The following is a 26,352-nucleotide window of genomic DNA, read 5'->3' as shown; positions in this document are numbered from 1 at the left end:
TGTGCACCAGTCTGTTCAGATAGCTTTGCTGTTTACTTTAACACTATTTTTTTTTATGCTGTTGGGGACTGAGATTCTTAAATGGGGAGCTGCGTTTACTAGATACCAGGCTAAACCCTGCTCACCTCAGTCATGTGACTGATTTGGAGTGAAGGGAGTGTGAGCAAGGCCATAGAGATTCTGCCCATTTTGTGCCCCTGGAGCATAGAATCATAGAAGATCAGGGTTGGAAGAGACCTCAGGAGGTCATCTAGTCCAACCATCTACTCAAAGCAGGACCAACCCCAACTAAATCACCCCAGCCAGGGCTTTGTCAAGCCGACCTTAAAAACCTCTAAGGATGGAGATTCCAGCACCTCCCAGGTAACCCATTCCAGTGCTTCACCACCCTCCTAGTGAAATAGTTTTTCCTAATTTCCAACCTACACCTCCCCCACTGCAACTTGAGACCAAGTTTGAGACCAACAGAGAGGAAGAGCTCTGTGTAACTTGAAAGTGTCTTTCTCACTAGCAGAAGTTGGTCCAATAAAAGATATTACCTTACCCACCTTGTCTGTCTATGCTATGTTCCGCCCTCCCCCCATAAGTCCCGGGCAACTTCTTCTTCTCCAAAATTATTCACTCCTGCAGGGGTTGCTGGTGCTAATGCACTTACATTATGCTCACTCAGTAGAACTGTAATGAAGTTGTCTACTTGTCAGCAGGAGTCATTTGCTGAAATGACTGATATTGATTATGTATTACTTGAAAATATTTAATTAGGTTTTACTGGGTAATTAAAGTATTAGCAGACAGGCATGCTAAAAGGACAGTGAGCCTACTGCTTGGAAGAATCCTCCAGACATGGACCTTGGTTACAGGTTTCACTTCCTAGTTGGAACTTCTATAAGTATTTGGTGGGGAGAGGGGGAGGTTCTGCACATTTCAGCCAACTCCAGGCCATATCTGGTGTCCTGATTATGTGTCTGATTCTCTCATATGTCTTGACTTAGATGGAACGCCACAAGGGGTAAGAATCTACAAGGAAGGATCTCTTTACAGAATGAGGGCTTATACCAGAGAACTTTGAGTAGATATCAAAGTCCCTAGGAGTGACTGTTGGCCATTCAGAGACTCTGTTGTAAAGATTTTAGGGCCCAATCCTCAACTGATGTAAATGCTGTAATGCCCTTGAAGCTGATGCAGCTCTGCAAACACCTAGAAGATCATATGGTGATAAGAGCATGGAATTGCCAAGAACAAATCATGTCAAACCAACCTGATAGCTTTCTTTGATAGGGTAACTAGCCTTGTGAATGGGGGGAAGCGGTAGATGTTGTATATCTTGACTTTAGTAAGGCTTTTGCTACTATCTCACATGACCTTCTCATACACCAACTAAGGAAATGCAACCGAGATGGAGCTACTATAAGGTGGGTGCATAACTGGTTGAAAAACCATTATCAGTGGTTCACGGTCAAGCTAGAAGGGCATATCAAGTGGGGTTCCACAGGAATCAGTTCTGTTCAATATCTTCATCGGTGATTTAGATTATGGCGTAGAGAGTACACTTATAAAGTTTCAGAGTAGCAGCCTTGTTAGTCTGTATTTGCAAAAAGAAAAGGAGTACTTGTGGCACCTTAGAGACTAACCAATTTATTTGAGCATGAGCTTTCGTGAGCTACAGCTCACTTCACCGGATGCATACCGTGGAAACTGCAGCAGACTTTACATACACACACACAGATCATGAAACAATACCTCCTCCCACCCCACTGTCCTGCTGGTAATAGCTTATTTCATGATCTCTGTGTGTATATAAAGTCTGCTGCAGGCACTGTGGGCAGTTCCAAGAAATAAGTGCAGCAACACCTCTCAATCCTCACAGCAACAATAATGTAGACTCCGAGTTATGAATATTGCACCTTCCCCAGGGACATCAGCCCCTCTCCCACTCTTGTATGTCTCAAAGCTCCAGGGTTTGCAGCATGTCCTGAAGGCTGAATAAATTTGGAATAGTTTGGAGCAAGGGTGTGAATTCCAAAGGCAAGAGGCCCCCTTAGAAAACACGCTGTCAGCAGCCCCCCATCTCTTCTAAACCAAAGGGTTGATCACAGCGGAGTGCCCAGCTCCTGGGCATCTGAGCTCAGCAATCAAATTTGAAAACTGCACCCACCCATTTTGACACCAGTTCATTATTTGTATTGCAACGGTACTTCAACCAGATTTGGTTCCCTCTTGTACGAGGCACTGTACAAACACATAGTGAAAGACACTCCTTGCCCCAAAGAGCTTACTGTCTAAGCAGCCAAGATAGATTGGAGGTGAAGGGGGGAAGCAAATTGCCCAAACTCATAGAATATCAGGGTTGGAAGGGACCTCAGGAGGTCATCTAGTCCAACCCCCTGCTCAAAGCAGGACCAATCCCCAATTTTTGCCCCAGATCCCTAAATGGCCCCCTCAAAGACTAGCCTGCTAAACCCAGGGTTGTGAGTTCAATACTCAAACCACTGAGCTATCCCTCACACAGCTGATCACTGTCTCATCTGGGATTAGAACTCTGGTCTCTGGATTCCCAACTCAGTGCTCACCCCACTGAATCACCTTGACTCTCCCAATGTGCCTGGGAGGGAAATGTCTTTAAGTTATCAAATATGTACATCTTTCCATCAGCTGTCTTATTCCTTTTGCAGTTTTGGTCCGTCTTAGTAGAGTGAGTAGGTAGGGTTGTTGATGAGAAAAAAAATCACCTGTTTGCCTCAGTGGACATCTAATTGACAATTATTAAAACAGTCAAATCAAATTTTGATTAAAAAAAAATTTGCTCAGCTGAGGCCCTGCCTGCCAAAACCTTGGCACCCGTTTTTATTACTGATGTTACAGACACGACACTCTTGTGTGTACTAGATCTCACACACCAGGGTGCATATGCATTAGAGATCTGAGATTTTATAGCTATACATATATTACACACACATGGGTGTCTTTAGCATGGTGCATCTGTAGCCCTGAAAATAGGAGATACCAGCACAACCTTAAACTATAGAGGTGCAAACCATGCTAGCCCACGAAAACTTATGCCCAGATAAATTTATTAGCCTCTATGGTGCCACAAGGACTCCTTGTTGTTCATGCTTCTAGAATTAGTGACCCAGAAACAAGGTTTCTGGAGCGTGGAAGGGAGGCGGGAGAAATGTTTGTCATTTCTTTTGAAAAGCAATCTGTAGAGCAGTCTCTCTTTGGCTGTAGAACAGAAACTAACTTTGATCTGCTAGCCAGTGTTCCTACAGTGAAAGTGATTAGCAGGATTTCAAGAGCTATGGGTGAGTGGAACTTACCAATGTACTAAATGCCTTGGGCATGCTGTGATTAAACAGAGACTAAAAAGGCAGAAAGAAAGTTTATAAGAAGGTAGAATAGATGGGAAAGAAAAGGACTCTCTCTACCAATTTATGAATGAACTGTTTGTGGGTTTTTTTGTTTTTGTTTTTTTTTTTCTTGTCGCCTTCAATGCTTGTGCAAAGATGTAGTAGTTTACTGATAGGTTTCAGAGTAGCAGCCATGTTAGTCTGTATTCGCAAAAAGAAAAGGAGGACTTGTGGCACCTTAGAGACTAACCAATTTATTTGAGCAAAAGCTTTCGTAAGCTACAGCTCACTTCATCGGATGCATTCTGATGAAGTGAGCTGTAGTCTACGAAAGCTTATGCTCAAATAAATTTTAGTCTCTAAGGTGCCACAAGTCCTCCTTTTCTTTTTTCTCAATATGTGTTTCTCCAAATGAAGCACACTCCTCTTCTGTGATGTCAGTGTATCCTATTTCAACTTGATATTTTGCTGCATCTTCCTCACATTGCGTCAAAAGCATTTTTGCAGTGCGGTGTTGCCATATGGTGAACCCTGAAAATGGTTGGGGAGAAGCAGTGGGTCTGGGATATGGGATCACCTCGAGGAAACTGGGGTTGTCCCAGAAAACAGGATGGATGGCAACCTTACAAGGCACATTGGTGACAAACATTGCAATCAGTTTGGGAAGCAGTGTAGTTCAGGAACTTGTGGGTTTGTTTGTTTTTTTTAATCCTGACTCCAACACAGACTTCATCGGTGGCCCTGGGCAAAAGTCACTGAATTGTAATGCTTCCGTTTCCCCATCTGTAAATTGGAGGTAATGAAGAATGTTATGAGGATTAATTAGTGGATGTACAGCATTAAATTAAATCTAGACAAATATATCATGCTGAAGACCACTGTGTGTGTGTGTATATTGTGTATATATAATGAAATGTATAAATACAGGGCAGGATTAATACCTACATTTTCTGCCATGCATGTGACCTACAGAAGAATCCAGTGTTTAACTGTAATCATTTTTCCATCATAACTAATTGAACAATAATGTGGCAGATGGCTCTATTGGAGTCAAGAGAAACTTTTTAATTTGAACCTATACATTGCTTTTGGCCTAGTCCATGAAGCTCCAGGTTACTAACTTTTTTTATTATTATTATTATTAATAGTGACAGATTGTCGAGGGGTCTTGGACAATATACAGAGATTTTCTTCATTACCAACCTATCTACCTGTGAGCTATCGGATCTTCAGTGCTGAGACTTCCTTTTTCCTTAAAGAAGCCAATCAGGATTTCATGAGAAACTCCAGTTTGCAGTCTCGGGTGGAGTCCTTTTTCCCATATAAAGCCAAGAGGCCACCTGTATTAAATGCCAGCTATGGACCTTTTTCCGTTGAACAAGCGGTGCCCCATGACCTACTGTTAACTTCAAACTTTTTTGGATCCACCAGCAAGTTTACTTTTAACTGGAGACTTAAAGCCTGCATCATGAGCGACAAAATTTACCTGAGCAAGCCTAAAGTCCAGATCCTTTTCTACATTGTGGGCAGGGACTGGGATGACTACAGTACCACGGAGAGGCTGCCTTGCTTGCGGGTGTTTGCCTTCCGCGAGACGAGGGAAGTCCGAGGCAGCTGCAGGCTCAAGGGGGATCTGGGATTGTGCGTGGCGGAGCTGGAACTCCTTCCAAGCTGGTTTAACCCCCCCACGGTGGTGGCTGGCCGCAAGAAAACGACAGATCAGTCAGAAGGGAGCCCTGTGGAACTTTACTACACCATCCAGCCGGGGGATGAGACCGGGGAGTGCACCACTGAGGATGTGAGGAAGGGGAATGCCATCCGGCCAGGGAAGGATGGTACGGATGAGACCATGTCCCACTTGCAGAGGATTGGCTCTGTGAGCCTCTATCGAGCCCCAGAGAGTTCTCAGCTGACAGAGCTGAGGCTGGACGGTAATGTTGTCATCTGGCTGCCATCGAAGCCGGTCAAGCAAGGAGAAGTTGTGAATGTCTTTGTGACTCTGGCTAACAATTCCACCGTGGAACAGTTCGTACTGAGGTACGGTAGGTTGGTTTTGCCTCTGTTTCTCTGTCAGTAGCGAACGCTAATGTAAAGGGGGAGTAGCCTAAGCTAGTTGGTGGGGTGGACTCATATTTACAACTGCCCCCTAATTGCAACCCACTTCTCATCTATCTCCCCTCTCCCCCCAGACAGAGAGGACATTGAAGAGATCCTCGCTAGGATTCCAAACCCCTAAAACACACCAGGGTTCTACAATGAGTGCCCAATTCACAATAGGGGTGCTGCCTTTTCTGGCCATTGCTGTGGCATGATGCATCACGGTAACTGAAACAAGCATCAAAATATACTCCTGAACTTTTAATGCGTAGTAGCAGGGGCATAGAGTATGACTCTAGAGCATATTAGATTGCTGTCTTGCTACTCACTAAATCGCCCTGTAGGCAAGCCCATAGAATACCAGGGTTGGAAGGGACCTCAGGAGGTCATTTAGTCCAACCCCCTGCTCGAAGCAGGACCAATCCCCAACTAAATCATCCCAGCAAGGGCTTTGTCAAGCCTGACCTTAAAAACCTCTAAGGAAGGAGAATTCACCACCTCCCTAGGTAACCCGTTCCAGTGCTTTACCACCCTCCTAGTGAAAAAGTTTTTCATAATATCCAACCTAGACTTCCCCCACTGCAACTTGAGACCATTACTCCTTGTTCTGTCATCTGCTACCACTGAGAAGAGTCTAGATCCATTCTCTTTGGAACCCTCTTTCAGGTAGTTGAAAGTAGCTATCAAATCCCCCCTCATTCTTCTCTTCTACAGACTAAGCAAAATCAGCCTCCCCCCCCCCACAATCCGCCTTTCCTTGCTCCCTGCCCTTCCCGCCCCTCTCCCCACCCCCAGCACAATGTTTAAATGTAGCAAAGCACCTGGCGCAGTAAACTTCATTTACTTGCCTTTGCTGCAAATGACATGACACAGCTTTGGCTTTCCACACAATGGTTTTGTCCTGAGAACTTCAAGGGAATGGCTCCATCCTTTTACTTATTTAAGCAGCAGTGTTTTGGGCTGCACACTTACCTGTTTGTTTGGTGTTATTTTAATATGTTTGAAGTTGCTATTGATTTTAAGAGACATTAAGTTCATTATTTGGGAAAGGAATGGCAAAGGCAGTACACAGGAACATGAGCATTGCCATAGTGGATCAGAACAAAAGTCAATGTGTTTCCTTCCTATTTGATACGTTAGCAATTTTCCTACCAACCAGATGACAATCTTTTGAGGGTGAAAAAGACCGACAAACTAATTAATCACCAAAATATTTGATGGATCTCCTTTCCTGTTACCAGGCTTTACATTCAAGAGAAATTTCAATAGTGATAAGCAACATTTGTTCTTTTACAGCCTCAAGCAGCCAGAGTTTCTCATAGTTTTCTGCACATTAAATTGTTTATGTCGAAGGCTCATATGAATTAGATGAATACATAGTTGACAACTGCTGACAAGAATAGCCTGTAGGGAAGGAAGTGTCGCTTGGAAGATAAAAGGCTTTTATTAAAACAGGGGAATTTTAGGAATCCTGGAAGCGTTCTGATATTTGTAGCTTTGGTTTAGTTGGTGAGATAATCTGCAGGATACCTGTTTACTGAGTGGAACCTCTGAGTTAGAAGAAGCTTTTTCTGTCTCTGCTGCTTTTTTATTTAAAATCAGTATTCTCAAGCAGTGAAGACAAGATGTGTTCCTTATAACAAGCATAGCTGTGATGAAAGAAGAAATCCAAAGGAGGCAAATGTGGTGTGTTATTTTTGCGTGGGCAGGGATATCCCTTTGAAATATGTGTGTCTCTGCCTTTTATCTCCCTGAAAAGTGAGTTAGAGAGAGACAACCTCATTGAAATCTGAGGATACACTTCTTAGCTCAGGAAGGATTCAGATTGTCTGCGCATGGATGCTGTTTATGTGCCCAGTGGTATAATAGCAAGAAATGGAAAGAGCAGACATCAGAGGTTGCCTGTTGCACCCGCTGTAATAGACAAGACTGGTTGTTGATGATGATTTTCGGAACAGGTTGTACTTAGAGCTGGTGATTTTTTTCAGATAAATCTTTTCCTCCCCACAGAAGAATGCAGATGCCGGTTGACTGAAACGTTTGGCAAATTTGGGTCGAATTCGCCAAATTGTTTTGTTTGGTGGTGGGAATTTAAAAACAAATCTTTGGCCACTGAACTGAAAACTCAGTGATTTGCACAGCACTAGTTATACTGGTTGGGGTTTTTTTGTTTTTTTTTTAATAAGGTGAATAATCATACATGTCCAATATCCATCTTAACCATGCTAACACACAGGTGAGCTGGATTGGTTCCCAGAAATGAATTTGTCAGTGCTCAGCTGAGGCCCAAAGCCTTGGCAAGAGTTGGCCCCTGGTCTGCCAGCATCACACCCATCGTCAGAATTTATAACCTGTATATTTGCTTGGCCCGGGTGCCTGAGAGTTCTGGCATGTGAGCAGGAAGTGGCTCCATGGATGGAACTGAGGGACCCAGGTGAGCCCACTGGCTCTGTGGCACAAGGCGGAGGCAGGGTGGCCTGAACCATTAGAGCTGGACTTCTCAAAGGATGAGCCAGTGGACGAGAGTAGAGCAGGGAAAGTGCTTGTGCTGTTTCAGGTCCTGCAGCATCCTGTGGAATGCAGAGTTAAATTGCTCTGGAATGGAGGGGCAGCCCAGAGAGCTCTTGGTTAGCCCTCCTGTCTGGCTTGGGCCCAGACTTAGTGACGTGGAGGGAGAGTTGAGGCAGGCCGATATCCGCAAGGGGCAGCATCTTGGGAGCCGGGGAGCGACACTAGCCTGGGTTCTTTCTCCAGCCTGCAGGACACCAAATCCAGGTGGGACGCGAAATAGCCGTCCAAGCCATTCTTCTACTCAGTGGAGAATGGAGGCAGGTGGGGTTGAAGGAACAGCTCCGTACAATATTTTTGTTTGGGTGTCAGGTGGAAGCATGGGGTAGCTACAAGAGAGTAGCCCTGTGGAAGGGAGCAGGGCCTTGTCTTAGCTCCTCATAGAACACCAGAATATGAAGTGACAGGTGATATTCACTGGTGAAAAATAATGTGACACTATCTCCTGGGGCATAAACTATGTGGCCCAGTCTGTCAGCTGCTAAGATTTATCTCTCTTGCGTTCACTGAATGGCAGGTGAGGCCAGGTTTGACTCTGTTTCCTTGGTGTAAATCCATTGATTTCAATAGTGGTACGTGGATGTATCTGAGAGGAAAGTTTGGCCCAGGCCTCTATGGGCTGCCTATGTCTTTTTAAAAAAAGAAACCTGGAAAATGGCCAGTGTGTATGTTAAGGTTGCCTACAGGCTGCTTTAACCTTCTGTGTGGCCATTTGCCTGGTGAGGTAGATGCTGTACGTGGGTCCCTGCCAAAGAAAACCCTACATCCGATGACATGCATTCACATTCAAAATCATCCTAAAGAAACACACACTGCATGTTGTCCCCAGGCATGGTGTATTTGTTTATTTCTTGCTTTTTTTGAATGTTATTCGCTGAGTTTTTCAAACACCCAGCACTGAGGGAAACAGTGAGTGATCGTTGCTGGATGGTGGTGGGTTCTGATAGCTTGGGAATTCTTGGTTCCTATAGCTGTTGAGATAACATTGTGGGCATGGGAGATAAGCAGAGTAGCTGCTGTATCTCTTTACATAGGTAGTCCACCTGTAACAGCATGAGCTATCCCCAGAAAGGCCAGAGTGTAGCATTAACCCGCATCTCATTGCTCTTCCACTTGCTTTCTGGGGCTGGTGTAAATCGGCATAGCAGGGCTGACTCCCACACAGCTATCCCGACTGACACTGGCGGAGGGTTTGTGTTGATCTTTCTATATAAAAGCCTTCGTGTGAGCTATCGCTGGGTGTATTGTATACGGGGAGTAGATTGTGAAGTCCTTAGAGCATGGACCTTTTCTTCTACATGCTTGTAAATTTACAGCACTCTGCGAACAGGAAAAAAAAAATCATAACAGCAAAAAACAAAGCAAAAAACAAAAACAAAAAAAATTCTAAGCAGATTAACCGTAAAAATGTACAAGTGTCTGTGTGTGCTCTGGCTTGGGAATTTGGATGCTCTGTTTTTATCAGTGGTATTGGGACTTGGGCGGCCAAATATGTTAAGTTGCTTTGAAAATCTTAGCCTGTGTATGGTGGTGGTTTTGTTCTATAGCTCTAAATACGCTTCCAGTGACTGCACTATTAAAGGCTCCTTCCATCTGTTTTTCATCGTGGGTGGTGCCACATTTGATCTGGCAGAGGCTAAACAGCAGCGGGCCAAAGCATTAAAGCTAGGAACATTAATGTTTTGCGCTACCTTGCTAGGCAGCAGCTAATCTCTAACTTGCTGTAGAAGGTGCTGAATGATCGGCTAACCTGCTTTACAGAAGGCACTGAGCAGGATAAGTATATGGAAAGGAGATGAAGTTATCTGCCCTGATTAGAAAAACTTGACTGTTTTTTTCCCACTCAAGATAGCTAATTATGGGTCTTTCAGTGCAATTTTCATTCCACCTGAACGGTTGCAGTGTTATTGAATTACCTGTTTCCAGCAAACAAGTCAACACAGGACAATGGATAATTAGCAGTGATAATAAATCTACACATTGGAAGAGGGATAAAGGATAAATGCAGCGAGGAAAGCTATTAAACAGATCAGCTAAGGCAGCTTTGTATGTCAGTTCCTAATGAGTATTGACAGCACGGCTGTATCAGACAGGATCGAGAATGCTGATGGAGTTACTAATAGCTAAAAACCTACACACACACGAGCACTGAAGTGTGGCTGTAATCAGAAACGCTGTATGAGTTGAATTTGTTGTATATTTTGAAGTATCTTGAAATTCTGGAGTGAATTATCCGAACCCGCTAAACAAAAATTGGTTTCCTGAAGTGGAATCTTTTGGAAGCTTTTGGAATCTAAAAACAAAAGCCCCCAACTTCCTCCCCACTAAAGTACACACATTACTTTAATCTCTCTTAATTTGAAATACAACATGGCACAGAGAGGAATGAGGAGGGATGGGGCAGAGGGGAAGAGTTCTCTTTTGTGTGCCCGTGTGTGTTTTCACATGTGAATCCCACCAAAACATTTTCCTGTTCCCATGCAGCTCTACAGTACTTAAATATTTAAAAGTGATTTCACTATTGTTAGGAAACATCTAAGCATAAAAGCAATTCAGTCCACATCTGGAGAGAAAAGAGCTTGAAGCCTTAGGACTTGCTTCCATCGGCTTTATTATTTCATGTTCCATTTTCAATTGTAAAGGAGATCTCGACTTCCATATTCCAGACCCACAGCTTTAGCTATTACGCAAATGTGAAAAGAAAACCGACATGACCTCTGAAAACAAAGTTTCCTTTTGCTCTGGAATTAGACCTTCTCTTTAGATTGGCGTTTTGTGTTCTGAGGAACAAAGAGTACATCTTTCTCTGGTGCCTGGCTAACTCTTAGGGATAGTTAGTCCAGGCTAGAAGCACTACAGTTTTAGCACGTCTGGTGAAGATGCTCTATGCCGAGGGCAGAGAGCTCTCCTATCGGCATAATAAATCCACCTCTGTGAGAGGCTGCAACTATGTTGGCAGGGAAACTCTCCCGCTGGCACAGCACTGTCCACACCGGTGCTTAGGTCTATGTAACTTTCATCACTTGGGGGAGTGGCTTATTCATACCCTTGAGCGACGTGAGTTATAGTGAAGTAAGTGGTGGTGTAGACATGGCCTTACTGTGTAAGAAATATGTTTTGTGTTGTGTGTGTAGGGCAGGGCCCTCTATCACATACACCCTGGGCAATGAAAAGGGATAGTGGGAGCTGCCATTTGTTCCCATTTTGGGGACATCCTCTCTCCATTCAAACTTCCATTGTAAACAGATACCATGAAGTAACGTAGCACTTTGAACAGGAATTACCTAAGCTGCTCAAAACGAGGTTATGGGTACACAGAGAAGATACTGGAAGAACTTTTTAAGCAATAAAGTTATTAACCAAAGCTGGAAGATTATAATAGTTTGGTCAGTGTTCAATATGATCCCCTGAGAGGATCTCAAATGTGAGCCTGTGATCAAAGTCTCTCAGGAGCTAAGTGGGCTCTGAGCTGGTCCCGAGTGACGTCTAAGAGAGTCTTCTATTGACTTCAGGGAGCATCAGATCAAGCCCGTAAAGTATGCACTGTACCAGAGTCAATGGGTTAGGTCAGTTTTCCCTGTGTCCCTTGCAAAAACTGGCCAGGTCTATGATTTGTTGCTCCTGGGGTCATGTAGACAGATGTGTATATTTCATTGTTCAATGTCCACCACAGTGGGGCCCTGATCAATGATTGGGGGCTTTGTATGTCCCTATAGTACAAACCGATAATAATTCAGCTGTGTAAAGATCACGGAAAATGATTTGCAGAGCAGCTTAATAAGGGAAGACTGGGAGAGTGGTTCACTGAATAATGGGACTGGAGTCAAGAATCCTGGGTCCTAGTCCCAACTCTGCTGCTGTCCTGCTGTGTGGTCTTGAGCAAGTCCTTTCATCTCTCTGTCTGTGTTTCACAATCCCCTGCATTCGTCTGCCTTGTCTATTGGGACGGGGAGTGTCTCTCACTCTGCATTTAGCCCCTAGCCCAAGGAGGCCTGGGTCTTGGTTTGGGTTTCTAAGCGCTAACACAATATAATAACAAACACACAAGCATTGTTAAAGGTTTGAGATTGCCACTTGCAAGAGTGGCAAAGTGCTGTGCTAGCCGCCTTGCGAATGCTTTGTTTGTCATGAATGGGAAGATTTCCCCAAGATGATTGTGTAGCTAAAAATTAATAGCAGCCAGGTGCATTCATCTTTTATATGCTGGTTTGAGAAACAATAGGAATGCAAGCTATTGAAATTGTAGCCAATTATAACATTTACTAAAGGACGTTAAAGAAAAATCCATTTAGTCCCAATGTAATAAGTATCTCATAATCTTTTTTTTAACCAAGCATTTGTAACATCAAAGAAGTATCTTCAAAGAAGAGAGCATGTTAATGTCACCTCGAAAGGAACAATATCACACTCCAATTAGTTTAATTTCATTAGCCATTAGCAAATACTTCACATACACTGTAAAGTCTATTTTTTCTTTAGACAGAGCAAAAGAGGAGATGGGCCTAGACTGACAAGAAGGATTATATCATCAGAGCAAGAACAGAGGTGATGAGCTCGAGTTTAAATTGGTCCTGTCTTATTACTGCAGTCAATGAGAAGCAAAAAGGAACTGATTACGATTTTAAAAAATTAGGGCCTCTAGAAAAGCAAAACACAAGGGGTCCCTCCCACTGCTCTATTCCCTTCTCCCCACCTCCATGAATTTTTAAAAAACACTGCACTCTGAGCAATGCTATTTTCATCCTTCCCAGCCGCATTTACAACCTAATCTGTTAATACTGAGAACGAAGCATAGCCTTGTTGTTAGAACACAAGGCTGGGAGTCCTGGATTCTGTTCCTAGCTCCAGCACCAACTTGCTGCATGAACATGGCCAATTGCTGAAGCACAACTTTGACCAGCGACTTGGGGGCTTGATCTAGCACATCTGGGGCCTGATTTTTCAGAGATGCTGAGCCCCTGTAGCTACTACTGAAGTCAGGAGGAGCTGTGAGTGCTGAGCTCCTTGGAAAATAGGCCCGGGTGCCCCAAGGTGAGAATCTAAAATTGGACTCCCCGCGCTTTCAAAATGTTGCCCTTAACCGCTCTGTGCCTCAGTTAGTTCACCTGTACAATGGGGATAACAATACCTGCTACACAGGACCATTGTGAGGCCTAGCCAATAAGCTGTAAAGTTCTGTACACTATAAAGAAAAGCTGATACCATAATTCATTCTCCAATTTAACTCAATGGGTTTCTGATCATGCTTAAATCCCTGCATCAGTGGAGTATAAACAAGCCCTCAGTACAATATAAAGGAGTCTGGACTAGTGGTTTATGCGTTTTTAGCTTGGGGCTCCCATGTGAAAAGCCTCCCCCACCCCTACCATCTATTCATGGGAAAGGTGGAGGGAAAAAACAGTAGTTTTGCTGTGACAGTTTAATTCTCTTCAGCTAAGCCAGAAAACTGCTGATCACAGATGGACAATTTGCTGGGATCTGAAATTTGGGTACTATTTACCATTTCTGGGTGGATAGCAGAGTTTCAGGAATGCTAGGTTTGTGTGGCACCATCCTAGAACCACCTCCTTAAGTAGCATTTGCCCCATCTAATTTCAGTGAACTGCTGAAGTCTGTGGGGTTTTTTTGCGGGGGTGTGTGTGTGGGGGGGGGGGACTTCTTTTCCAAATATGTTGCTGCACATGTTAAATGTACAGCGGTGCCCTGGGCTTTTTCCACTCTGTTTAGAGACATGGCTCTGAGGTACAGTATGCCTCCTGCTACTTACTGCTCTGCATGACCTTTTTGATGCAAGGCTGCTTAAAGATGAGATAAGGCACTGGAACTTATTGTCTGTTTAGACTTTTAGCTGCGTTTACAACTTGAGTTACAACCATTAGTTGAACTCGTGATTACTTGCCTAATTAGACACAATCGAGGCTGGTTAAGGGTCCATTCATTATAACCCTTTATCCCCCAACAGTGGAGAGGGAAACCACATACCACTGGGAGTAGATTTTAGTTTAACAAAGATAAAGCTTGCTGGCTGTCTAAAAAGCTTGTGCTCTGATGCATTAAAGAACCCCATGGGAATCTTCAGTGTGATAATCTGACAAGCTGTTGGGTTCTACTGTAAGCAGGCGAGTGTTCAAGCCTGTAGGTTTGAATGGAAATTAGTATCCTGAGGAAAAACTGGTGTCAAAAGGCTTTAAATTCCAGCTTATCTGTGAAAGATGCAAAAGCCCAGGATAGCTACCAAGTGGTTACTGACAGCAAGGGCACTGGCAGGTAACAGCTCCCAATTCTTTCAGAGCTCCAAGAGCCGAAACTGAGTGTGATGGAACTCTCTAAAATCTTGTGGTGTGAGTCTTTCCTGTGGAAGTCTTTACTGGGGCTTGTGGAGGAGCATAGGAATTGCCAGGGTCAGTCCATCTAGTCCAGATCATGATCACTGAAAATGGTCAGTACCTGATGCTTCAGAAGAAGGTGTGAGCAACCTTGTAGTGGGCAATCATGGAATAACTGCCCTCCAAGGAATGTTTCATCCCATGCAGCGGTTGGCTTAAGCCAAGGCAAGAGGGTTTAAATCCCTTCCAAAACTCTTTCCTATTTTAGTATTTACTATTCTGATTCTAGATATTCTCATTATCCCTGAAAGTGTCCAGTCCTTTTTGAATCTGCGAAACTCTTGGCCTCAGTGATATTTTGTGTCGGTGTTTTCCACAGCCCATTTTGTCATAACCTCGGGTCTTCAGGTGTTAGGGTTATGTTGTGCCTTTTTTCCCATCTACAGCCTATAGTTATCTGTCAGGATCTCTATCTATATCTATATCTACAAAAAGAAAAGGAGTACTTGTGGCACCTTAGAGACTAACCAATTTATTTGAGCATAAGCTTTAGCGTAAGCTGTAGCTCACGAAAGCTTATGCTCAAATAAATTGGTTAGTCTCTATGGTGCCACAAGTCCTCCTTTTCTTTTTGCGAATACAGACTAACACGGCTGTTACTCTGAAACCTATCTATATCTAGAGAGACATACAAGTTACTGGGCTCAATACAGAAGTAACTGGGTGAAATTCTACGACCTGTTATACAGGGGGTCAGATTAGAAAGGACCATTAGATCAGCTACACATAAAGTCTGTGAAGCTGTATCCTTTTTAATACTATCATTTGCTCTGATGCAAGTAAGAAGGCAAAAGAAAAAATAATAAAAATTCCCCTCGTTCCACAGTGCTTTACAAGCAAACACAAACAAGAAAGGAAAAATCAAGGGAGATGCCTGTGCTGTCTGAACTCAGCAGCAGGGGAGCAGTTAGTTAAGCACTGTAATCAAAGGGAATTACTGTAAACAGTTTCAGAAAAGACCTGGTGATACAGGGCCAGCCAAAAAACCTTTTTGCCAGCTGTTTTGACACAGACATAGTGCTTCTGAGTTAAGAACTCAGACTCTCTAGGCTGGTTGGGATTTTAGGCTAGGCTTCCTGGTGATTTTATTTTTGTGTTCTCCCCTGGCACTGTATGTATGCACAGAGGTGTGCTCCATTGCAAACAGTTGGAAGCAGGAGGTTATTTCTGGTCATCCTGTCCCAGAGAATTCTTTCTTACGAGACCATTTTACTAACAGCGTGCACGGGTATGCAATGCTCTGCAAAAAACCAAGGAACCACCCCCTATCCTTCTCCCCAGGGGCATGGTATGGCACCAGTGAGATCAATGAAAGCAGGCTCTGAATATTTCTGAGAGCTGTGGACTCCTGCTTCAGCTACTCTCTCTTCCCCCTTCAATGTATGATCTACGTTGTCGTTGGGGTAAGCAACTGTGTGCCAGGTATGCCACCTGGAGGCGATATTTCTTATAGCAGCACTGGCTTGGGGGTATTTTAATCAGAAGACAGGCTGCTCTCTTCACTGTGCTAGTTAAGATTCTGTCAGATCTACTATCATGTCTGTCTTGGCAGATTATGAATATACTATGGATAGTGGGAAGAGGTGCAGAGGACCACTGCTTGTGTATAAATTCCTGGTTACACCTTTTCATGACACCATTAGGACTGCTGAAATAGGCCTGACAACAATGGGAAAAATGGTTACACTAATGAGAGCTATTCTCCCTGGTTCATCTTTAGATCAGATAGGGTTAAAGAATCTGCCTTAAATTTTGTTTGTCAGGCTCGCCCTGTGTCGCAAAATGCCTCCATTAGCTAAGTCGGCAGGGGGTTAATATGCACTAGAAGTCCAGTCATCTCCAGTGGAGTCTTTTTAGGTTTTCAAATTGCTGCTTAGATTAGCAAGGCTAGAGGACAGGAGACTTGGGGAATAAGTTTCAGAGTAGCAGCTGTGTTAGTCTGTATCCGTAAAAAGAAAAGGAGGACTTGTGGCACCTTAGAGACTAACCAATTTATTAGAGCACAAGCTTTCGTGAGCTACAGCTCACTTCATCGGATGCATACAGTGGAAAATATGGTGGGGAGATTTATATACACAGAGAACATGAGACAATGGGTGTTACCATACAGACTGTAACAAGAGTGATCAGGAAAGGTGAGCTCTATTACCAGAAGGATAGGGCGGAGGGGACGGACACACCTTTTGTAGTGATAATCGAGGTGGGCCATTTCCAGCAGTTTACAAGAACAGTAGGAGGGGAAATAATCAAGGGGAAATAGTTTTACTTTGTGAAATGACACATCCACTCCCAGTCTTTATTCAAGCCTAAGTTAATTGTATCCAGTTGGCAAATTAATTCCAATTCAGCAGTCTCTCATTGGAGTCTGTTTTTGAAGTTTTTTTGTTGTAATATTGCCACTTTTAGGTCTGTAATCGAGTGACCAGAGAGATTGAAGTGTTCTCCGACTGGTTTTTGAATGTTATAATTCTTGACACCTGATTTGTGTCCATTTATTCTTTTACATAGAGACTGTCCAGTTTGACCAATGTACATGGCAGAGAGGCATTGCTGGCACATGATGGCATATATCACATTGGTAGATGTGCAGGTGAACGAGCCTCTGATAGTGTGGCTGATGTGATTAGGGCCTATGATGGTGTCCCTGAATAGATATGTGGACACAGTTGGCAACGGGCTTTGTTGCAAGGGTAGGTTCCTGGGTTAGTGGTTCTGTTGTGTGGTGTGTGGTTGCTGGTGAGTATTTGCTTCAGGTTGGGGGGCTGTCTGTAAGCAAGGACTGGCCTGTCTCCCAAGATCTGTGAGAGTGATGGGTCGTCCTTCAGGATAGGTTGTAGATCCTTGGGGAATAAGGCACCTTCAGCCTTGACTCCCTGAGCGATCAGTTTCATACTCTTTGAACCAGTTTTTTTCCCCCTTTCCCACCAGTTATGGTTCTAAGATGTTAGCTCTCATTTCTAAAGTTTGATGTGGCAGTAGGGCTCCTTAATAACAAAAAGCCTGACTCTGCAGTCCTTGAGCAAAAAACTCCCACCAGGAATCTTTCCCTGCATTATAATAGTGGAATCTGATGTAGAAAAAGCCCTGGACTGTAGAGAAAATAAGTCCTCCCCTCCCCGCCTACAGTAGGACACCAACTCTTAAGCAGGTACCTAAATTTAAACCTGTGAGTAATCCCTCTGAAGTGAGTGGGGCTACTCACATGCTTAAAGTTTGGGCCTAGGGGATTAAGAAGAGGAAAGCAACCTGGGCATTTCCTCATGGAAGTTCCCTCAGATCACCCAACAATGTGGGTTCGCCCTCTTTTGCAGAACGACCTGTGGTTCCAGCGCCAGCCCCCATGAAACCCTCAAGGATTCACAAGCGGCCAGGACAATGAAGGCCCTAGCAGTGTGGTTCCAGGTTCCAATAGGATGGGCTGATTAGACCTTTTACTTTATATGAAACCTGGAGTACGTGCTGCCTGTATCTATTTCAAAAGTGTGGTGTGTGTGATCTGTCATGCTGTTTTCTGAGACTCAGTATAGGTCCCATCAGTAAAAGGGCACCATGCCAGTCCTGCTCTCTTTGACAGCTCAGCACACAGTGAAAAGGATTGGGATGGGCTGAGCAGAGCAGAGGAGCGCACAACAGGCATCAAGAACAGAAATCAATAGCCATGTTATACAAAGAAGATTTAATGTCAGAGGGTCACGCATCCTCCTGGGTAGCATCACAGAAGCACTGACGTACGCAGCCTTGGTCCGTGACACTGGACTCTGACTGCTGGAAGGGGAGACTACGCTGCTCCTGCATGTGTGTGGTATTCCATGACCTAATGATCTCAACTTCACAACTAAGCCTCAAGGGGAAGTGGCAGGAATCCTGCTACTTAGGTCATTTAGGGCCTGATCCAGGTCCCATTGAAGCCAGTGGCAAATCTCCCGTTGCATTCTGTCGTGCGAGATCAGTGCCTTGCACCAAACTGCACAAAGCCCTACAACGTATATTGTAAGGAACAATCCAGCACTTGACGGGACGGTAGATGCGCTAATCTCCAATTTCTAGGGGCCCGTAGTATTGTTTAAAGAACTCACCTCTTGTTTTCTGCTTGGAAATAATATTGCTGGAATTAACTCTATGGAGAAATAAAGAAACACCAGGGAGTTATTCAGAAAAGGGTGGAAATGCCTCCTCGCTTCCTCTTGCCAAACTACAAATGTTCTTTAATTTTCGGAGCATCTCAGGTAGCAAGTGCAGTGTCCATTGCTGTGGTAATGATCAGTTTTGACTTCTCACTGTCGAAGTAAACATTGGTGTAAAAACCACAGAAATGTGTTAGTCGTCATCATTTATGTTACCGTGGTGCCCAGCAGCCTCAATCAGGATGTGGGGGCCTTTTGGGTTGCGTGCTATACTGACGCTGAGGTCAGATGGCTAGGGCCCTGGACGAGGAGCCAGGCCCCACCAGGTTCTATTTCTGACTCTGCTGTTGAACTGCTGTGAAACTTTACGTCAGCTGCATCACCTCTGTTGCCCCTCTCACACTTGTCTGTTCAGCATGTAAGCACCTCAGGGCAGGAATCGCCTCTTGCCATGTCTTTACGATGGGGTCCTCCGGGTGCTACTCAACACAAAGAATCACAATAGACGTTGACTTGCATTGCCTGTTTTTAACCAGTTTTGTTTTTGTTTTGACATGGTGTGGTTTTTGGCGGGGTAAGGGTTCCTTTTCCTCCTTTACATCAGGCATTTCAGTGGTGGGGGTAGCGATCCCTGGGTATAGTCAGCATTTCTGTTAAAGCATTAAAAACTACGAACTAACCACCCCCATATGGAGCTCTGGGAAACTCTGAGCCTCAGGAGCGACAATCCCTTCCAGAGATCCTTGGCTACAGAGGGATCATGCACCTGTCCACAGTCTCTGCACCCAGGAAGCTCTGTGGGCCAATGCACATGCAGGGGGGTGGAGTCATGGTTGTCGGGTGGGGGGTGTAGTCACTGCATTGGGGATAGTTTGCACCCTTGTGCTAGGACTGAGGAATCCACAGGCTCACCTGAGTGGAGGGACTGCTATTAAGTCTGGCTCTTACAGTAGCCCTGGAAATAAGAATATATAGAATTGAACAGAAAATAAACTATCCATGGAGTTTAACTTTTTAATCATCCTGTATAATTTGATAATTATAACCCTGCTGTAGAGTAAAAAAATCCAACCCTATATATAGAAATAATAATACCATTTAGCTCTTATATAATGTTTTTCATCAGTAGATGTCAAAGTGATTTATCAAGGAGGTCAGAGTCATTGTTCCCATTTTATTGGGGAATGGGGAAACTGAGACACAGCTAGGGAAGTCTAAGGTGGCAGACTTATATCTCCTGAGTCCCAGTCCAGTGCTCTATCCATTAGGTCACCCTGCCTCCTGTCTGTCCCAAATACAAAATGAGAGTGAGTCCTGGCTACATCTCAGCTGAATATGAGGGCAAGGGACCAGGAGCAAAGGGGTCCCAATACTGCAAAAGGTTGAGACCTACTAGTTCTGGTCTGCTTGCTCAGAAAAGCAACGTTTGCCCTGTACTGGTTAATTATATTCGCTCCAGCATATTCCTATTGCTGTTCATTTTTTGTGTCTTTTTATTTTAAATATCTACTCAAATGGCTGAGGTTTGCAAATTAGTGGTGCGAATGAGCTAACATCCCTGCATCCTTCTCTGCTAAAATTGTCTCAATGGATAAGGAATGTTACTTTGATAATTGTTTAAATGATGCTTAAGGGGCCCCCTGGGTGAGTTACATTGGCTCCATGATTTGCCTTGTCATCAAACACTCGATCAATTCACAGAGTCAGAAACATGAAAGAAGAGGCCAAAAAAACCATAAGAGGATTGCAGTAATTGAGTCATTATGAATACAAGAAAATGAATCTGTCACATTCAGAATCACAGCTACCACTTTAAAATATACAGAGTTAAATGGCTGCCTGATAGATTTTTCTTGTTTTTGGAAGGAATCTCTCTTTTTTTTTCCCCCCCTGGAAGAGAGAAACAAAAGAAGAAAAACTTGGAACAAAACTAGAATCTGATCCAAACTGGACAGTTAAGGTTTGAAAAAGTTTGGTAAAAACTTTTACCTCCCAATCTCTCCCTCCCACTTTTAGAGCCTACTTGGATGCTTGGATAGAAAATAGGAGCCTTTATCTGAATCACCTGGAGGATATGGCTGTATCAGAACCTGGATCCTAAACTGCTCTTGGTTTTGGTTTTGCAAAACCTAAATCTGATGGAGGAAGTTGGGCAAAAATCTAAATCCAGTCTGTTAGCCCTCCTTTACCTCTGTCTTAGTTCTTTCTGGGACATGTAATAAAAGTGTAAAATACCATGAGAAAAACTGTGTGCATGAGATTCTTAGCTCAATTTTGAAGATGCAAGAGGAATAGCTAGCTCTGAGTATCCAAACTTTTGGGTGCTTATCTGAACTGAACCTCTCAATTTTTCACCCATTGTTAGAACTGGGTAATTTTTTGGAAGGGGGTCAGGCTTGATCCTGTAAACCTTTACTCACACAAGCATTGCATACACATGGTAGACCCAGTGGAGTCTATGGGACTATTTATGTGAGTCTGGATTACTCACACAAGTAATCCAAAGGGCTTGCATGAGCATGCCTCATCAGGACAGGAAGGAATTCAGAGTACCGTGACCTCATGGCCATTGGCAGAAACATTTTAGAGGCAAATGAATACAAAAAGAAGACTTATTAAAGATAAAAGAAAAGGAGTACTTGTGGCACCTTAGAGACTAACCAATTTATTTATTTATTTAGTCTCTAAGGTGCCACAAGTCCTCCTTTTCTTTTTGCGAATACAGACTAACACGGCTGTTACTCTGAAACCTGTTATTAAAGATAGTTATCACAGCTCTCTGAATGATGTTTGCTGGGATTGTGATCGAACTCTCCATACACTGAGAAATCTGTTTTAGGAGGGAGTAGTTCTCTTTTGTAGGCACAAGTATGACACCGTAACACACAGGTAACTCTTCCTATCCACAGAACTCTGAACGCAAACAGTGGTCAGGTTAGTCTGTATTCGCAAAAAGAAAAGGAGTACTTGTGGCACCTTAGAGACTAACCAATTTATTTGAGCATAAGCTTTTGTGAGCTACAGCTCACTTCATCGGATGCATACTGTGGAAACTGCAGCAGACTTTATATACAAACAGAGATCATGAAATAAGCTATTACCAGCAGGACAGTGGGGTGGGAGGAGGTATTGTTTCATGATCTGTGTGTGTATATAAAGTCTGCTGCAGTTTCCACGGTATGCATCCGGTGAAGTGAGCTGTAGCTGACGAAAGCTCATGCTCAAATAAATTGGTTAGTCTCTAAGGTGCCACAAGTACTCCTTTTCTTTTTTCACTTAAGATGAGCTATTGTCAGGGGGGGAGGGGAGAAAACCTTTTGTAGTGATAATCAAGGTGGGCCATTTCCAGCAGTTAACAAGATTGACCGAGGAGCAGTGGGGGGTGGGGGGGATAAACATGGGGAAATAGTTTTACTTTTCTGTGCAAGGCCTTGCAGGATAACTGCATGCTGTTGGGACCTGGGGATGCTTTCAAGAGGTTTGGGCTGCTGCTAAACTTAATCTCTGTGCTTAACCTACACTGCGGTTCTTCTGTGGATCTTGAGAGGAGCAATTCCGTTGGACTCTGATCTTGCTGTTACTTATGCACTTGCATTATTTTATTCACATGACTAAATCGAGGCAAGTGCAAAGAGTTAGCAAGATCGGGGGCCTCAGAGGACTCGCTTCCTCCCAACTTCCTGGGCCACAGCTTTCTGTGAGCAACCTCTGCAGCCGTTTTCTCCTCTGCACCTTCTACCTCCAGGTCGACTGGGTGAGTGGAGGAAATGTGATGGGGATGTGGCTGTGCTTACTTTTGTATGGTTAAACACAATAAGAAACTTGCCTTTGATCTGACACGGTCAAGACTCTCCTATACAGGAGTAATAATAGCCTCCCGGGGAGAGATGGGAGCTGATGGAATCTTATCAGAGCTCCACCATTTGTATAATAAAGTTTCGGATGGTCCGTTTTCACAGTCATAATGCTGGAAATGACCCTTGCTTTTCCAAAACGATAGCCTTAAGGACAGGTGCCTTTCTGGCTGTGTAGCAAACACTGTAACTTGAGTCTCTCTCTCCTCTCACACACGTGCACATTTGCATGAGAGTCAAATGACAGTTAGCTGCTGAAGGGCTCAGTTCAGCAAGATGCTTGAACAGATGCTCAACTTTAATCTCAATGGGACTGCTCATGGGTTGAAAGTTAGGGACATAATCACCTGAATGCAGCCGATGAAGTGAGCTGTAGCTCACGAAAGCTTATGCTCAAATTTGTTAGTCTCTAAGGTGCCACAAGTCCTCCTTTTCTTTTTGCGAATACAGACTAACACGGCTGCTACTCTGAAACCTGTCTATCACCTTGCTGAATCAAAAAAGACTGCCAAAACTTCGCACAACCCGGAAATACTCCGGGAGGACCAGTTACTCTGAAATAACCACAATTTGAAACAATGTCCCTGGAGAGATTTCAGTTTACCATTTATATTCCTCCTCCTCCATCATGAATTAATTAATAATTTGTAGTCTGGTAGCACCTCGAGGTCCCAACCAAGATTGGGGCCTGCTTGTGTTAGGCACTGTACAAACTCAGAGACTGTTCCTGGACTGACGAACTGGAATGTAAGCTCTTTGGGGCAGGGCGCTGTCTTTTGCTTCTTTGTTCAGTGCCTAGCACAGTGGGGTCCTGGTCTAGGGCTCAGCCCTGCTCGTGCTACTACACTACTAACCATAAATAGACGAGAGAGGACGGGAGAAAGGAAGTATCAGGCGAGTCACAATCTAGTACCAAGCGTTACAGCACCTGCTGGTCAAGAATTGTCATCCTCATTTTACCTACGCGGAACTGAGGCACAGAGAGAGAAGGATGCAGTGCGTGTCCGTGGCAGAACCAGTCTAAACCCAGTGCCTTTCAGCACAGAGCCATTCTTTGGGATGGTTAACATGATTATGTAGCTTTATTAAAATGCATCTGGTTCCGACAGGCAAATGTGCCCTGCGTGCAGGGAGTGTTGGGTAATGGTTAGAGCAGTGTGACTGGGACTTGGATTCCCCTGGATCTACCCCCAAGACCTCCACTGACCTCAGTCTGTGGCCTCTGACAACTTGCTTTGCCTTTCTGTGTCATAGTGGACCATGTGTAAAATAGGAATAATACTGAACCAACTCCCCACAGGCGTAGTGAGACTTGCGGGGGGATTGTGACTCACCTGCACAGGTGTACCAAAGGAGGGGGGAAGAGGATGCAAGAATCATCCCCTTTTCTTCCATTCTTACACCAGGAGTTAGTTACAAGCCGAGTCCTTGACCTACCTAAGCACAAGGACTGCTTGAGGCTAGCACGGACAGCTGTTCTAGCCTCCTAAAAGGCCTGTTTCTAGCCCTCCTTCTGCCTTCTCCCACTGCACCTGTTTCAGACACAAGACCTCCAGAAGCTACTGCTCTGGGTGTGTCTCAGCACCATGGGCAGCAGCTGAAAGCCACAGGGGCAGCAGGCTTTGCACTCCTGTGATGTAAGTGCCTGGACCAAATCCCACTGACATCACGGCACAGATTCCTACTGACTTCAGCGGGGCTTGGTTCAGGCGTGAAGTACTGTAAAGCCTTATTTTAAAACAGGACAAGGTTTCCTTTGGCAGAGGGAGGAATCTGGTTCCCTTTGATCAAAGTCCAATGGTGAACACAGCAATGTTTGTTTATGATTTGGGGGTTTTTTTAAGTGCATACCTTAGCTTACGAAATCCAAGGCAGAGCCCTTTGCAGAGCCGAGAGGACTGCTGTTGTCTTGTTTGGGTTGGCTCTCCTCGTTTAATCTGGAGGTGGGCCAAAACTATGAATATTCATGACACTGTTCGACAAGATTTTTATTGAAAACAAAAAAATGAATCTGAAGTCTTCCATTTGTCATTCTGAACTCGGCCAGCGAAAGCCCCGTTAAACGGAGACATACAGCAGGGATGGTTTTTTCCTGATTTCGCCACAGTTTACTATGGCTAAGGAAGTCAATACATGACAGCATAACTTGTACTGAGTTTTTTTGTAGCCACAAATGGGACAGCATAGCAGGCTTAAACTGTGCATTGAGCTGAAATAAGAATCCCGCTTGTTTTCTCTCAAGCGTTGGAGGAGGTGGTATATGCTGAACCGTGAGGGAGCATCAAACGTTCTTTGCTTTCTGCGGGGCTGGATTGTGCAATTTGCACCACGTCCTCTAGGAGGTGCTGCAGAGCCGCACGATCTTGCCGTGAACATGGGGCGATAGTCTCAGGAGACAGAATTGATCCTGGGGCTGCCCAGTGCACACAGGTGTGGAGGTGAGTTCTCCCCGCTATCTGCTCTGCATTAGGACGTGCTGGTGTCTCTGGCCCTGCTTCACGGCGTGGGAGCAGGACTATGCTGCTGCTGCCCCATCTCTCTTTTGGGTCGCCGATTGTAGGGCTTGCTGTTGTCGTTGGTCTTTGAGGAAATGGTGCATGTGGGGAGAGTCTCCTTGAGTCTTCCTGCATGCACGTTCAAGGGCTGAGTACAATCTGGCCTCAGGCGGGGGTGGAGGGAGGAGGGGGCAGGAAATGTTGGGAAGAGATAGGAATAGCAAGCAGCAAGCCTAGGTCTCTTTCTCCTCCTGCCTCTGGAATGGTAAATGGAATGTGCTTGGCTTTTGGATGATGCATGCAACTGATTTTACTTGTGCTCGCCCATATTTTCTAACTCAAAGGAAAGATCTCCTGGGAGCTCTCTGTTTCATCCTGCAAAGCAGACTAAGCAGTGTCCTTTGCCTTCCGCACACAAGCTCCTTGGGGGCAGGGAGAGTGTGTGTGTGTGTGTGTGTGCTTGAACAGTACCTGCCATGGGGGGGGCTTGATCCTGCTGGGGGCCTCCGGGTACTAGTACAATATTTCTATTACATAACAATGATACCGATCCACAGTTACACAGCTCAATGCATTTGTCCACGACCAATGGCATTTTCCCTCCTTGGACCATAAATTTATCATCAGAGGTGTATTGAAATGCCTGCTAGAGTACAAAAATGTTCATACGGGAACGTTTTTCACATGGCATGTTCAGTTTAGAAGCCCTGAGATTCCCAGATGTGGGCTTGTCCAGCTTAGCTCTCTCTACACAGGTAAAATTTTAGAGCTGGGCGGGGGGAGGCTTTTCATTAAACATAATCACCTCGGTGCTCTGTAAAAGCACATTCCAAAAGGTCTCTCTCTCACTCCTGTTGAACTCAATGGTGGGGTTTGGTTTGGTTTTGTTTTGTTTTGTTTTTTGATTGCTATTGCTATTGATTTCAATGAAAGCAGGATCATGTGCTAACTCAGAGGACATGGTTCTGTGATCTGTTCCCACCTTGAGTAGGATTCAGAGAGGCAAGTATGGGAGTATTGTTGACTTCCACGTGACTATTCATACAAGTAAGTGCTACTCGATATTAAGGTTGCTGAAGCTGGCACAGATGTGAACTCATCCGTAGTCTGATCCTAACCCAATGTAAAACAATAACAAAACTGCCAGTAAATACATTATCCCAGAATGCACATGGCCTAACCGGTCCTCAAGAGTTCTAGCACAGTGATCAAATCAGATTTTGTCTCCCTCTAAAGACTGGACTGCATAAAGGGATTTGAATTCACTAATGCCCTTGAGCGAATTGGCTAGGTCTTTTAGCTCAGTGGCTTTCAACCTTTCTTCAGAAATTTTTGAATGGCAATGCAGACCCCTTTGGAAATTTTACACCTACCCTGTGGACCCCCAGGGTCCATGGACCACAGGTTGAAAACCACTGTTCAATGGTAATGGCAACCTTTCTCAGACCCCTTAAACATAGTCTGCAGAAAACCACTGTTTT

General features: G+C 44.4%; 1 protein-coding gene across 1 annotated transcript in view; it reads left to right on the top strand.

The window, feature by feature from the left end:
- The first annotated feature begins 3,868 nt into the window (after positions 1 to 3,868).
- TMEM132C (transmembrane protein 132C) overlaps positions 3,869 to 26,352 on the top strand; it is a 207,863-nt gene continuing 185,379 nt past the window's right edge. Inside the window, exons 1-2 of the mRNA XM_077835356.1 lie at positions 3,869 to 4,037; positions 4,496 to 5,384. Of these exons, the coding sequence (XP_077691482.1) occupies positions 3,869 to 4,037; positions 4,496 to 5,384 (1,058 nt within the window). The remainder of the gene's footprint in view (positions 4,038 to 4,495; positions 5,385 to 26,352) is intronic.

Source organism: Eretmochelys imbricata, chromosome 15 (assembly GCF_965152235.1).
Source record: "Eretmochelys imbricata isolate rEreImb1 chromosome 15, rEreImb1.hap1, whole genome shotgun sequence".
Lineage (NCBI taxonomy): Eukaryota > Metazoa > Chordata > Testudines > Cheloniidae > Eretmochelys > Eretmochelys imbricata.
This window is presented reverse-complemented; position numbering and strand designations above follow the sequence as displayed.